Source organism: Hemitrygon akajei, unplaced genomic scaffold (genome assembly GCF_048418815.1).
Source record: "Hemitrygon akajei unplaced genomic scaffold, sHemAka1.3 Scf000045, whole genome shotgun sequence".
NCBI lineage: Eukaryota > Metazoa > Chordata > Chondrichthyes > Myliobatiformes > Dasyatidae > Hemitrygon > Hemitrygon akajei.
This window is the reverse complement of record NW_027331931.1, coordinates 3,184,913-3,200,617: the sequence shown is the minus strand read 5'-3', so window position 1 is coordinate 3,200,617 and position 15,705 is coordinate 3,184,913. Positions and strand designations below refer to the sequence as shown.

Below are 15,705 nucleotides of genomic sequence, written 5' to 3'. Positions count from 1 at the left end.
CCAACCTCCTCTTCTGATCTCTCTTCGTAATCCCGCTTCTTGCTGTTCGGCCTCGGTTCCCATTCCCCTCCTCCTGTGGCATTTGTCTGTCTCATCTTCCTTCCTCCTGTGGGAACTTTCTTCCCCATTCCTCTTCCTCCTTTGTGATCACTCGTCCATCTGACTTTCTCCTGTGGGATTTCTATTCACCATCTCCCTTTCTCGTGTGGGGCCTCCGTTCCTAACCCCCACTCTTCTTTTGGAATCTCTCCTCCACATCTTCCTTTATATTGAGGGATCGATCTCTTCCACATCCCCCTTCCTCCTATGGGATCTCTCAACCCCAACCCCTTCATCCGATGGGATTTATCTTCCCCACCACTTTTCTTCCTGTGGGATCTCTCTTCCCCAACCCTGCTGTTGGATCTCCCTTCCCCTTCTCCATTCATCCTGTGGGCTCTCTCTTTCCCAAACCCCTTCCTCCTGTGGGATCTCTGTTCAATATCCCTCTTCCTCCTGTGGGATCTCTCTTTCCCATCACTTTTTCTCCTGTGGGATCTCTTCCCCATCCCCTTCCTCCTGTGGGATCTCTATTCACCATCACCCTTTCTCGTGTGGGGCCTCTGTTCCCATCCCCCACTCTTCTTTTGGGATCTCTCTTCCACATCTTCCTTCCTCTTGAGGGATCTATGTCTTTCCCACCCCTTTCCACCTGTTGGATCTTGCTTCCCCATCCCCATTCCTCCTGTGGGATATCTCTTCCCTATCCCACATACTCGTGGGATCGAGCTTCCCCAACCCCTTCCTCCTGTGGGATCTCTGATCCCCTTCCCCCAATCCTCTTGTGGGATCTCCGTTCCACATCTTCCTTCCTTTTCAGGGATCAAACTCTTCACCATCCCCCTTCCTGCTGTTAGGCCTCTGTTCCCATTCCCCTCTTCCTGTGGCATCTGTCTTTCAAGTGTCCCTTCCTCCTGTGGGATCTCTCTTCTTCCTCCGGTGGGATATCTCAACCCCATCCTCTTTCTTACAGTGGATCTCTCTTCCCCATCCCCCTTCCTCCTGTGGGATCTCTCTTTCCCATCCCCCATCCTCCTCTGGGATCTCTCTTTCCAATCCCCCTTCCTCCTGTGGGATTGCTCTTCCCCATCCCCCCTCTTCCTGTGGCATCTGTCTGTCTCATCTTCCTTCCTCCTGTGGGATCTTTCTTCCCCATTCCTCTTCCTCCTTTGTGATCACTCGTCCATCTGACTTTCTCCTGTGGGATTTCTATTCACCATCTCCCTTTCTCGTGTGGGGCCTCCGTTCCCAACCCCCACTCTTCTTTTGGAATCTCTCCTCCACATCTTCCTTTATATTGAGGGATCGATCTCTTCCACACCGCCTTCCACATGTGGGATCTCTCTTCCACATCCCCCTTCCTCCTGTGGGATCTCTATTCACCATCACCCTTTCTCGTGTGGGGCCTCTGTTCCCATCCCCCACTCTTCTTTTGGGATCTCTCTTCCACATCTTCCTTCCTCTTGAGGGATCTATGTCTTTCCCACCCCCTTCCACCTGTTGGATCTTGCTTCCCCATCCCCAATCCTCCTGTGGGATATCTCTTCCCTATCCCACATACTCGTGGCATCGAGCTTCCCCATCCCCCAATCCTCTTGTGGGATCTCCCTTCCACATCTTCCTTCCTTTTCAGGGATCAAACTCTTCCCCATCCCCCTTCCTGTTGTTAGGCCTCTGTTCCCATTCCCCTCTTCCTGTGGCATCTCTCTTTCAAGTGTCCCTTCCTCCTGTGGGATCTCTCTTCCTCTTCCTCCGGTGGGATATCTCAACCCCATCCTCTTTCTTACAGGGGATCACTCTTCCCCATCCCCGTTCCTCCTGTGGTATCTCTCTTTCCCATCCCCCATCCTCCTCTGGGATCTCTCTTTCCCATCCCCCTTCCTCCTGTGGGATTGCTCTTCCCCATCCCCCATCCTCTTGTGAGATCTCTTACCCATCCCCTTTCCTCCTCTGGTTTATCTCTTCCCCATCCCCATTCCTCCTTTGGGATCGCACGTCCATCTGACATCCTTCTTTGGGATCTCTCATCCCCATCCCCCTTCCTCCAATGGGATTTATCTTCCCCACCCCCTTTCTTCCTGTGTGATCTCTCTTCCCCAACCCACTTCCTCCTGTGGGATATCCCATTCACATCACTCTTCCTCCTTTGGGATCACTCGTCCATCTCACTTCCTCCTGTGGGATCGCTCTTCCCCATCCCCATCCTCCTGTGGGAACTTTATTCACCATCACCCTTTCTTGGGTGGGGCCTCTTTACCCATCTCCCAATCTTCTTTTGGATCTCTCTTCCACATCTTCCATCCTCTTCAGGGATCTATCACTTCCCCACCCCTTTCTATCTGTGGGATCTCTCTACCACATCCCCTTTCCTACTTTCAGATCTCTCGTCCATCCGAACTCCTCCTGTGAGCTCTCTCTTCACCATCCCCCTTCCTGTAGTTGGGCCTCTGTTCCCATTCCCCTCTTCCTGTGGCATCTCACTTTCTCATCCGCCTTCCTCCTGTATGATCTCTCTTCCCCGTCCCTCCTCTTCCTGTCGGTCGCTCTTTCCCATGCTCCTTCCTCCTGTGGGATCGCTCTTCCTCATCCACCTTCTTTCTGTGGGATGTCTCTCCCACATTCCCTTCCTCCTGTGGCATTTATCTTCCCCACTCCCTTTCATCCTGTGGGAATCTTTCTTCCCCATCCCCCTTCCATCTGTGGGCTCTCTCTTCACCATCCCCCTTTCTGTTGTTGGGCCACTATTCCCATTCCCCTCTTCCTGTGGCATCTGTCTTTCTCATCTCCTTACTCCAGTGGGATTTCTCTACCCCATCCCACTTCCTCCAGAGGGATAATTCTTCCCCATCCGCCTTCCTCCCCTGGGATCTCTTTTCCCCACCCACCATCCTCCAGTGGGAACTCTTCCCCATCCCCCTTTCTCCTGTGGGATCTCTCTTCCCCATCCCCCTTCCTCCTGTGGGATCTCTCTTCCCCATCCCCCTTCCTCCTGAGGGATCTCTGTTCCCCATCCCCCAATCCTCTTGTGGGATCTCCCTTCCACATCTTCCTTCCTTTTCAGGGATCAAACTATTCCTCATCCCCCTTCCTGCTGTTAGGCCTCTGTTCCCATTCCCCTCTTCCTGTGGCATCTGTCTTTCTCGTGTCCCTTCCTCCCGTGGGATCTCTCTTCCTCTTCCTCCGGTGGGATATCTCATCCCCATCCTCTTTCTTACAGTGGATCTCTCTTCCCCATCCCCCTTCCTCCTCTGGGATCTCTCTTTACCATCCCCCTTCCTCCTGTGGGATCTCTCTTTCCCATCCCCCTTCCTCCTGTGGGATTGCTCTTCCCCATCCCCCTTCCTCCTGTGGGATCTCTCTTCCCCATCCCCCTTCCTCCTGTGGGATCTCTTACCCATCCCCCTTCCTCCTCTGGTTTATCTCTTCACCATCCCCATTCCTCCTTTGGGATCGCACGTCCATCCGACATCCTTCTTTGGTATATCTCATCCCCATCCCACTTCCTCCGATGGGATTGCTCTTCCCCATCCCCCTTCTTCCTGTGGGATCTCTCTTCCCCATCCCCCTTCCTCCTGTGGGATCTCTTACCCATCCCCCTTCCTCCTCCGGTTTATCTCTTCCCCATCCCCATTCCTCCTTTGGGATCGCACGTCCATCCGGCATCCTTCGTTGGTATATCTCATCCCCATCCCCCTTCCTCCGATGGGATTTATCTTCCCCACCCCCTTTCTTCCTGTGGGATCTCTCTTCTCAAACCCTACTATTGGATCTCCCTTCCCCTTGCCCCTTCATGCTGTGAGCTCTCTCTTTCCCAACCCTCTTTCTCCCGTGGGATCTCTCTTCCCCATCCCACTTCCTCCTGTGGGATATCCCTTTCACATCACCCTTCCCCCTTTGAGATCACTCGTGCATCTCACTTCCTCATGTGGGATCTCTATTCGCCATCACCCTTTCTTGGGTGGGGCCTCTGTTACCATCCCCCACTCTTCTTTTGGATCTCTCTTCCACATCTTCCGTCCTCTTCGGGGATCTATCACTTCCCCACCCCCTTCTATCTGTGGGATCTCTCTACCACATCCCCTTTCCTACTTTCAGATCTCATGTCCATCCGAACTCCTCCTGTGAACTCTCTCTTCACCATCCCCCTTCCTGCAGTTGGGCCTCTGTTCCCATTCCCCTCTTCCTGTGGCATCTCACTTTCTCATCCGCCTTCCTCCTGTATGATCTCTCTTCCCCGTCCCTCCTCTTCCTGTCGGTCGCTCTTTCCCATGCTCCTTCCTCCTGTGGGATCGCTCTTCCTCATCCACCTTCTTCCTGTGGGATCACTCTTCCGCATCCGCCTTCCTCCTCTGGGATCTGTCGTCCCCATCCCCCTTCCTCCTGTGATAGATAGATAGATAGATAGATAGATACTTTATTCATCCCCATGGGGAAATTCAACCTTTTTTTCCAATGTCCCATACACTTGTTGTAGCAAAAACTAATTACATACAATACTTAACTCAGTAAGAATATGATATGCATCTAAATCACTAACTCAAAAAGCATTAATAATAGCTTAATAAAGTTCTTAATTCCTGACAGTTGAATTGTAAAGCCTAATGGCATTGGGGAGTATTGACCTCTTCATCCTGTCTGAGGAGCATTACATCGATAGTAACCTGTCGCTGAAACTGCTTCTCTGTCTCTGGATGGTGCTATGTAGAGGATGTTCAGGGTTTTCCATAATTGACCGTAGCCTAGTCAGCGCCCTTCGCTCAGCCACCGATGTTAAACTCTCCAGTACTATGCCCACGACAGAGTCCGCCTTCCTTACCAGCTTATTAAGACGTGAGGCGTCCCTCTTCTTAAGGCTTCCTCCCCAACACGCCACCACAAAGAAGAGGGCGCTCTCCACAACTGACCTATAGAACATCTTCAGCATCTCACTGCAGACATTGGATCTCTATTCCCCATCCCCTTTCCTCCTGAGGGATCTCTCTTCCCCATCCCCCTTCCTCCTGAGGGATCTCTCTTCCCCATCCCCCTTCCTCCTGTGAGACCTCTATTCACCATCACCCTTTCTCGTGTGGGGCCTCTGTTCCCATCCCCCACTCTTCCTGTGGGATCTCTCGTCCCCATCCCTTTGGCTCGATTGGGTCTATTTCACTGTGTCGCATTGACTTTTCTGCATTTCTGTCAGGAACATTTTGTTTAGCCATCTGGAAATGAGACAGAATATGTGGAGTTTACAGGGTCACACCGACAGACTAAATTACCGACATTTGGTGAATCCGCTGGAGCTGGGCAGTGAGGGACATTGACAGTGATGGGAACTCCGATCAGTGATTTACTGAAGTGTTTAATGTTCCTGAAATATCCGAGTGAGAGAAATTCCCTCAGACCCACGGTTTGAATCACTTTATTCATCAATCTGTCTGTTTGTGTTTAGACTTGGGGGGAACCAACTGGGAGATTCAGGAGTGAAACTGGTGTCTGCGGCTCTGAGGAGCCCGGAGTGTAAAATACAGAAACTGTGGTAAGTACCAGCCTGTGGGAGATTGTGTTTACAGTCACTGGGTGTCTGACACTGAAAATTAATGTGATCAGTAGAAACAAAGAAAGATAGAAAACATACAGGACAATACAGGCCCTTCGGCCCACAAAGATGTGCTGAACATGTTTCTACCTTAGAATTACCTCGGTTTACCCATAGCCCTGTATATTTCTAACCTCCATGTATCCATCCTGGAGTTAAAAGATCTGATCGTTTCCGCCTCCACCACCGCCGCCAGCAGCCCATTCCACATCCTCACCACTCTCTGTGTAAAAAAACTTAACCCTGACCTCTCCTCTGTACCTACTTCCAAGCACCTTAAAACTATGCCCTCTCGTGCTAGCCATTTCAGCCCTGGGCAAAAGCCTCTGACTATCTACATGATCAGTGCCTCTCATTATCTTGTACGCATCTACCAAGTCACCTCTCATCCTCTGTCTCTCCCAGAGAAAAGGCCGAGTTCACTCAACCTATTCTCATAAGGCATGCTCCACAATCCAGGCAACATCCTTGGAAATCTCCTCTGCTACCTTTCTATGGTTTCCATGTCCTTCCTATAGTGAGACGACCAGAATTGAGCACAGTACTCCAAGTGGGGTCTGACCAGGGTCTTATATAGCTGCAACATATAAGCATATAACAATTACAGCACGGAAACAGGCCATCGCAGCCCTTCTAGTCCGTGCCAAACGCTTACTCTCACCTAGTCCCACCGACCTGCACTCAGCCCATAACCCTCCATTCCTTTCCTGTCCATATTCCTATGCAATTTTGCTTTAAATGACAATACCGAACCTGCCTCTACCACTTCTACTGGAAGCTCATTCCACACAGTCACCACTCTCTGAGTAAAGAAATTTCCCCTCGAGTTCCCCTCAAACTTTTGCCCCCTAACTCTTAAATCACGTCCTCTTGTTTGAATCTCCCCTACTCTTAATGGAAAAAGCCTATCCACGTCAACGCGATCTATCCCCCTCATAACCTCTCAACTCTTAAACATTACCTCTCGACTCTTAAACTCAATCCCACGACTGATGAAGGCCAATATACCGTACCGCTTTTTAACTACAGAGTCAACCTGCATAGCAGCTTTGAGTGTCCTATGTACTCGGATCCCAAGATCCCTCTGATCCTCCACACTGCCAAGACTCTTACCATTAATACTATATTCTACCAACAAATGTGACCTACCAAAATGAACCACTTCACTCTTATCTGGGTTGAACTCCATTTGCAACTTCTCAGCATCCTTTCGGTGTCCCGTTGAAACCCTTGACAGCCCTCCACACTATCCACAACACCCCCAACCTTTATGTCATCAGCAAATTTACTAACACATCCCTTCACTTCCTCATCCAGGTCATTTATAAAAATCACAAAGACTAGGGGTCCCAGAACAGATCCCTGAGGCACATTACTGGTCACCAACCTCCACGAAGAATATGACCCATCTACAACCACTCTTTGTTTTCCATGGGCAAGCCAGTTCTGGATCCACAAAGCAATGTTGCTTTGGATCCCATGCCTCCTTACTTTCTTAATAAGCCTTGCATGGGGTACCTTATCGAATGTCTTGCTGAAATCCATATACACTACATCTACTGCTCTACTGCTGTACCTTCATCAATGTGTTTAGTCACATCCTCAAAAAAATCATTCAGGCTCATAAGGCACTACCTGCCTTTGACAAAGCCATGCTGACTATTCCTAATCATATTTTGCCTCTCCAGACGTTCATAAATCCTACCTCTCAGGATCTTCTCCATCAACTTACCAAACATTGAAGTAAGACTCACTAGCCTAAAATATCCTTGGCTAGCCCTACTCCCTTCCTTGAATAAGTGAACAACATTCGCAACCCTCCAATCCTCCGGAACCTCTCACATCTTCATTGATGATGCAAACATCTTTGCCACAGGCTCAGCAATCCCCTCCCTCGCTTCCAACAGTAGCCTGGTGTACATCTCTTCCAGCCCCGGTGACTTATCCAACTTGATGCTTTCCAAAAGCTCCACCACATCCTATTTTTTAATATCTACATTCTCAAGCTTTTCAGTCCACTGCTTTTCATCCCTACAATTGCCAAGATCCTTTTCCGTCATGAATACCGAAGCAAATGGTTTATTAAATACCTGCGCTATTTCCTCCAGTTCCATACACATTTTTCATTTGTCACTCTTGTTTGGTCCTATCCTCTCACATCTTATCCTCTTGCTCTACACATACTTGCAGAATGCTTTGGGGTTTTCCTTAATCCTGTCCGCCAAGGCCTTCTCATGGCCCCTTCTAGCTCTCCTGATTTCATTCTTAAGCTCCTTCCTGCTAGCCTTATAATCATCCAGATTCATATCATTAACTCGTTTTTTGAACCTTTCGTAAGCTCTTCTTTTCTTCTTGACTAGATTTACAACAGCCTTTGTGCACCACGGATCTTGTACCCTACCATCCTTTCCATGTCTCATTGGAACGTACCTACTCAGAACCCCACACAAATATCCCCTGAACATTTTCTACATTTCTTCGGTATGTTTCCCTGAGAACATCAGTTTCCAATTTATGCTTACAAGTTCCAGCCTGATAGCCTCATAGTTCCCCTTACTCCAATTAAAGGTTTCCCTTGCTTTCCTGTTCCTATCCCTCTCTAAGGCTATGGTAAAAAAGATAGAATTGTGATCACTATCTCCAAAATGCTCTCCCACTGAGAGACCTGACACCTGACCAGGTTCATTTCCCAATACCGGATCAAGTACAGCCTCTTCTCTTGTAGGCTTATCTACATATTGTATCAAGAAACCTTCCTGAACAGACCTAACAAATTCCACCGCATCTAAACCCCTCACTCGAAAGCTGTCCATCAATATTTGGGAAGTTAAAATCTCACACCTCAACAACCCTGTTATTGTTACTCCTTTCCAGAATCTGTCTCCCCATCTGCTCCTCGATGTCCCTGTTACTGTTGGGTACCCTATACAAAACACCCAGTAGAGTTATTTACCCCCTTCCTGTTCCTAACTTCCAACCACAGAGACTCCATAGACAACCCCTCCATGACGTCCTCCTTTTCGGTAGCCGTGACAATATCTCTGATCAACATTGCCACGTCCCCAACTCTTTTGCCTCCCTCCCTGTCCTTTCTGAAACAATTAAATCCTGACGCTTGAAGTAGCCATTCCTGCCCCTGCACCATCCTAGTCTCTGTAATGGCCACAACATCATAGTTCCAAGAGCTGATCCACGCTCTAAGCTCATCCGTTTTATTCATCATACTCCTTGCATTAAAATAGACACATCTCAAACCATCGGACAGAATGCCTCCCTTCTCTATCACCTACGTATCCTCCCTTTCACACTCCCCAAATTCTCTCTATTTGCGAGCCAAACTTCCTCTCCTCCATCACGTCAATTTGGTTCCCTCCCCCCAGCAATTCTAGTTTAAACTCTCCCCAGTAGCCTTAGCGAACCTTGCAGCCAGGATATTGGTCACCCTGTGATTCAAGTGTAACCCGTCCTTTTTGTACAGTTCACACCTGCTCTAAAAGAGGTCCCAATGATCCAGAAATCTGAATCCCTGCCTCCTGCTCCAATCCCTCAGCCACGCGTTTATCCTCCACCTCATCCTAATCTTATTCTCACTGTCACGTGGCACAGGCAGTAATTCCGAGTTCACTACCTTTGAGGTCCTGCTTCTCAAATTCCTTCCTAACACCCTGTACTCTGTTTTCAGGACCTTTTCCCTTTTCCTACCTATGTCACTGGTACCAATATGTGCCACAACCTCTGGCTATTCTCCCTCACACTGCAGGATATCTTGGACGTGATCAGAAAATCCCGGCCCCTGGCACCTGGGAGGCAAACTACCATCCGAGTTTCTTTCCTGCGTCCACAGAATCGTCTGTCTGACCCCCTAACTATATAGTCCCCTATCTCTGATGCCTTCCTCTTCCTTTCCCTGCCCTCCTGAGCCACAGGGCCAGACTCTGTGCCAGACGCGTAGCTGTTGTTGCACCCCCCCCCCCTCCAGTAGTACTCGAACAGGAGAACTTATTGTCAAGGGGTACAGCCACAGGGGTACTCTCTAGTACCTGCTTCTTGCCCTTCCTTCTCCTGACTGTGACCCATTTCTTCAGTCTCCCGTGGCCCCGGTGTGACCACCTGCCTGTAACTCCTCCCTGTTACCTCCTCGCTCTCCCTGACCAGACGAAGGTCATCGAGCTGCATCTCCAGGTCCCTAACTCGGTCCCGAAGGAGCTGCAGCTCGACTCACCGGGTGCAGATGTTGCCGTCCAGGAGGCTGGGAGTATCCAGGATCTCCCACATCTGACACCGAGCACAGAAAACCAGCCTCACACACATACTCTCTGTCTGTATTGTAAACAGATAACCTACCTCGCCTCGACCCTTTATCGCCGAAGCCCCGTTGAGCCAAAGCCTTCCTACTCTGTCTCCCGCTCCTCTGACACTCGCTCTGTAAATCTGTCTTCCTTTTAAACTCTTCTCGCTGTTCTCACTGGCCGACTTGCACAGTCGTGCTAAAGGAAAAAATCAGTAATCGTGTTACTGATAAACACTGGGGATTTGTACCGTCTCCTGTCTCTCTGTGTCCTTCACCCTCACTCTCTCTCATCTCCAGGCTGATCCGTGTCGGTCTCACAGATTCTGGTGCCAAGGATCTCGCCTCCGCTCTCAGTACAAAACCATCACTGATGGAGCTGTACCTGAGTAATAATAAACTGGGAGATTCAGGAGTGAAACTGGTGTCTGCGGCTCTGAGGACCCCGGAGTGTAAAATACAGACACTGAGGTAAGTACCAGACTGTGGGAGATTGTGTTTACAGTCACTTGGTGTCTGACATGGAACATGAAAGTGATCAGTAATTGTGTTACTGATAAACACTGGGGATTTGTACCATCTCCTGTCTCTCTGTGTCCTTCACCCTCACTCTCTCTCAACTCCAGGCTGTGGGAGGTCGGTCTCACAGATTCTGGTGCCGAGGATCTCGCCTCCGCTCTCAGTACAATCCCATCACTGACTCATCTGAACATGGGTGAGAATAAATTGAGAGATTCAGGAGTGAAATTGGTGTCTGCGGCTTTGAGGAATGCGGAGTGTAAAATACAGAAACTGGGTAAATACCAGACTGTACGAGATTTTGTTTACAGTCACTGGGTGTCTGACACTGAATATTACTGTGATCAGTCGAAACAAAGAAATATAGAAAATATAGAGCACAATACGGGCTCTCCAAGCTCGTAAGGCACGACCTGCCTTTCACAAAGCCATGCTGACTATTCCTAATCATATTTTGCCTCTCAGGATCTTCTCGATCAACTTACCAACCACTGAAATAGGACTCTCTAGGCTGTAATATCCTAGGCAATCCCTACTCCCTTTCTTGAATGAGGGAACAACATCAGCAACCCTCCAATCCTCCACAACCTCTCCCGTCCTCACTGATGATATAAAGGTCATTGCCAGAGGCTCAGCAATCTCCTCCCTCGCTTCCCACAGTAGCCTGGGGGACATCCCGCCATCTCCCGGTGACTTATCCATTTGATGCTTTCCAAAAGCTCCAGCACATCCTCTTTCTTAATATCTACATTCTCAAGCATTGCTGTCCACTGCAAGTCATCCCTACAGTCACCAAGATCTTTTCCGTCATGAATACTGAAGGGAATGATTCATTAAATACTTCCTCTATTTCCTCCGGTTCCATATGCACTTTTTCGTTGTCACACTTGTTTGGTCATATTCTCTGACGTCTTATCCTCTTGCTCTTCACATACTTGCAGAATGCTTTGGGGTTTTCCTTAATCCTGTCCACCAAGGGCTTCTCATGGCCCGTTCTAGCTCTCCTGATTTCATTCTTAAGCTCCTTCCTGCTAGCCTTATAATCATCTAGATTCATATCATTAACTCATTTTTTGAACCTTTCGTAAGCTCTTCTTTTCTTCTTGAGTAGATTTACAACGGCCTTTGTGCACCACGGATCTTGTACCCTACCATCCTTTCCATGTCTCATTGGAACGTACCTACTCAGAACCCCACGGAAATATCCCCTGAACATTTTCTGCATTTCTTCAGTACATTTCCCTGAGGACATCTCTTTCCAATTTATGCTTACAAGTTCCAGTCTGATAGCCTCATAGTTCCCCTTACTCCAATTAAAGGTTTCCCTAACTTGCCTGTTCCTATCTCTCTCTAATGCTATGGTAAAAGAGATAGAACTGTGATCACTATCTCCAAAATGCTCTCCCACTGAGAGACCTGACACCAGGCCAGGTTCATTTCCCAATAGCAGATCAAGTACAGCCTCCCCTCTTGCAGGCTTATCTACATATTGTATCAAGAAACCTTCCTGAGCAGACCTAACAAACTCCACCCCATCTAAACCCCTCACTCTATGGAGATGCCAATCAATATTTGGGAGATTAAAATCTCACACTTCAACAACCCTGTTATTGTTACTCCTTTCCAGAATCTGTCTCCCTATCTGCTCCTCGATGTCCCTGTTACTGTTGGGTACCCTATACTAAACACCCAGCAGAGTTATTGACCCCTTCCTGTTCCTAACTTCCACCCACAGAGACTCCATAGATAACCGCTCCATGACTTCCTCCTTTTCTGCAGCCGTGACACTATCTCTGATCAACAGTGCCATGCCCCCACCTCTTTTGCCTCCCTCCCTGTCCTTTCTGAAACATCTAAAGCCTGGCACCTGAGGTAGCCATTCCTTTCCCTGAGCCATCCAAGTCTCTCTAATGACCACCACATCATAGCTCCGAGAGCTGATCCACACTCGAAGCTCATCCATTTCATTCATCATACTCCTTTCATTAAAATAGACACATCTTAAATGATTGGACTGAATGTGTCCCTTCTCTATCTCCTGCCTGTCCTCCCTTTCGCATTCTCTCCAAATTTTCTCTATTTGTGAGCCAACCTTCCTTTCCTCCATCACATCAGTTCATTTCCCACCCTCAGCAATTCTATTTAAACTCTCCGCAACAGCCTTAGCAAACCTTCCTGCCAGGATATTGGTCCCCCTGGGATTCAAGTGGAACCCATCCTTTTTGTGCAGGTCACACCTGCTCCAAAAGAGGTCCCAATGATCCAGAAATCTGAATCCATGCCTTCTGCTCCAATCCCTCAGCCACACGTTTATCCTCCACCTCATCCTATTCCTATTCTCAGTTTTGTTGCACAGGCAGTAATCCCGAGATTACTACCTGTGCGTTCCTGTTTCTCAACTTACATCCCAACGCCCTGTAGTCTGTTTTCAGGACCTCTTACCGTTTCCTACCGATGTCACTGGTACCAATATATACCACGACCTCTGGCTGTTCTCACTCCCACTGCAGGGTATCTTGGACTTGATCTGACAACCCCGGACCCTGGCACCTGGGAGCCAAACTACCGTCATTCATGTGTTTCATTCCTGCGTCCAAAGAATCGCCTGTCTGAACTGCTAACTACAGAATCCCCTATCACTACTGCCATCCGCTTCCTTTCCCTGCCCTTCTGGAACACAATGCCAGACTCTGCGCCACAGGCACTGATATTGATGCTCCCCAACACCGTAGGCCACCATCCTCCGGCAGTAGTTGACCAGGAATACTTACTGTGAAGGGGTACAGCCACTGGGGTTCTCTCTAGTACCTGCTTCTTGCCCTTCCCTCTCCTGACCGTGACCCACTTCTTCAGTCTCCCGTGGCCCCGGTGTGACCACCTGCCTGTAACTCCTCTCTATCACCTCCTCGTTCTCCCTGACCAGACGAAGGTCATCGAGCTGCATCTCCAGTTCCCTAACTCGGTCCCTAAGGAGCTGCAGCTCGACACACCGGGTGCAGATGTTGCCGTCCAGGAGGCTGGGACTCTCCAGGATCTCCCACATCTGACACCGAGCACAGAAAACCAGCCTCACACACATACTCTCTGTCTGTATTGTAAACAGATAACCTACCTCGCCTCGACCCTTTATCGCCGAAGCCCCGTTGAGCCAAAGCCTTTCAACTCTGTCTCCCGCTCCTCTGACACTCGCTCTGTAAATCTGTCTTCCTTTTAAACTCTTCTCACTCTTCTCACTGGCCGACTTGCGCAGTCGTGCTGAAGAAAAAAATCAGTAATTGTGTTACTGATAAACACTGGGGATTTGTAATAAACTGGGAGATTCAGGAGTGAAACTGGTGTCTGCGGCTCTGAGGAACCCGGAGTGTAAAATACAGAAACTGGGGTAAGTACCAGACTGTGGGAGATTGTGTTTACAGTCACTGGGTATCTGACACTGAACATTAATGTGATCAGTAATTGTGTTACTGATAAACACTGGGGATTTGTACCGTCTCCTGTCTCTCTGTGTCCTTCACCCTTACTCTCTCTCATCTCCAGGCTGGACAATGTCGGTCTCACAGATTCTGGTGTCGAGGATCTCGTCTCTGCTCTCAGTACAAACCCATCACTGACTTGGCTGGACCTGGGATCAAACTCTCTGACAGACCGAACTGTCCCCGCTCTCCGCCGCCTCATACTGACCCTCCCGAGTCTGGAGTGGATCGAGTGAGTGTTTGTGTTAATGTTCAATGTGATAAAATATCAGCGGATCCGTGGGTTTTCTGGTGATATTTGTCTGTGAGTGTTGTTGAAACATTAACACCGGTCCCCTGTTACTGACACTGTTGTATAATCAGTTTATTTCATCTTTATTCTCCCATCTGTTTCAGGCTGGGGGGGAATCGGTTCAGTGAAACCGGGAGGAAGGAACTGAGATCTCTGCAGGAACCCAGACTCGGACTGAGAGTGACCGTGTGAACATCTGAATGTGTGAACATTCCCGCCCGCAGGATGGGGACATTTGGCCGATTCCCCGCCCGCCCCTTTAACTCCCGCCCTTACCTTTAATGGCCGCGCACCGGGGATGATTCCCAGCGGTTTGAATGGAACCGGCTCAGGTCTCGCTCTGTGTGTCGCTCGGAGCGGTCCCGCAGTGTCGTGTTTCCGCCTGTTGCGTGTTCGAGACTCCCCACGTGACACCCCGGAGAATTACCCAGACAGGAAGAGACCCGGGGACTGGGGCTCAGTCTGGGACACCGGTGTCCAGGGGTGGGATAATCCCGGTAGAGAATCCTTTTGCTCCCTTTGCTGAGGACGGTGCATTCGGCAGCCTGGCCGATTTAATGATATTACATTGACAATTCCCTCGGCAGTGACCCTGGATCTGCAGCGATCCCGGACACGGCCCTGAAGTGTGATTTTATAATCATCGGTTCCCCTATGCAGGCTGACGGTGAGAAACAGGACTGATTATTCAAACTGTCACTCGTTGTCGCCGGTCAGTTAATTGTGTGTGACTGAGAGTGAGTCGATTTACATTTGTCATGATGATATCAATAAACCGCTGTAACTTCCTGTCTTGGTGTCGGACTTTAGTCACATTAGAGGAGAAACAGTGACCTGGGGTTACTGCTGCCCCCTGCACTCGATTAACTGAAATAAAACATGGTAAATGGTAGGGCATTGAGGAATGCAGTAGAACAGACTGATCTAGGAATAATGGTGCATAGTTCCCTGAATGTGGAATCTCATGTGGATAGGGTGGTGAAGAAAGCTTTTGGTATGCTGGCCTTTACAAATCAGAGCATTGAGTATAGGAGTTGGGATGTAATGTTACAATTGTACAAGGCATTGGTCAGGCCAAATTTGGAGTATTGTGTACAGTTCTGGTCACCGAATTACAGGAATGATGTCACCAAAACAGAGAGAGTACAGAGAAGATTTACTAGAATGTTACCTGGGTTTCAGCACCTAAGTTACAGGGAAAGGTTGAACAAGTTAGGTCTTTATTCTTCGGAGCGTAGAAGGTTGGTGGTGTGGGCTTAATAGAGGTATTTAAAATTATGAGGTGGACAGATAGAGTTGACGTAGATAGGCCTTTTCCATTGAAAGTAGGGGAGATTCAAACAAGAGGACATGAGTTGAGAGTTAGGGGGCAAAAGTTTGGGGGTAACTCGAGGGAGAACTTCTTTACTCAGAGAGTTGTAGCTGTGTGGAACGAGCTTCCAGTAGAAGTGGCAGAGTCAGGTTTGGTTTTGTCATTAAAAAAATAAAATGGATAGGTATATGGACAGGAAAGGAA

At 48.9% G+C, this 15,705-nt stretch overlaps 1 protein-coding gene across 1 annotated transcript in view; it reads left to right on the top strand.

The window, feature by feature from the left end:
- LOC140720622 (NACHT, LRR and PYD domains-containing protein 3-like) overlaps nt 1–14,962 on the top strand; it is a 745,417-nt gene extending 730,455 nt beyond the window's left edge. Inside the window, exons 7-10 of the mRNA XM_073035454.1 lie at nt 5,471–5,557; nt 10,206–10,376; nt 13,962–14,129; nt 14,294–14,962. Of these exons, the coding sequence (XP_072891555.1) occupies nt 5,471–5,557; nt 10,206–10,376; nt 13,962–14,129; nt 14,294–14,381 (514 nt within the window). The 3' untranslated portion in view covers nt 14,382–14,962. The remainder of the gene's footprint in view (nt 1–5,470; nt 5,558–10,205; nt 10,377–13,961; nt 14,130–14,293) is intronic.
- The last annotated feature ends 743 nt before the right edge of the window (nt 14,963–15,705 follow it).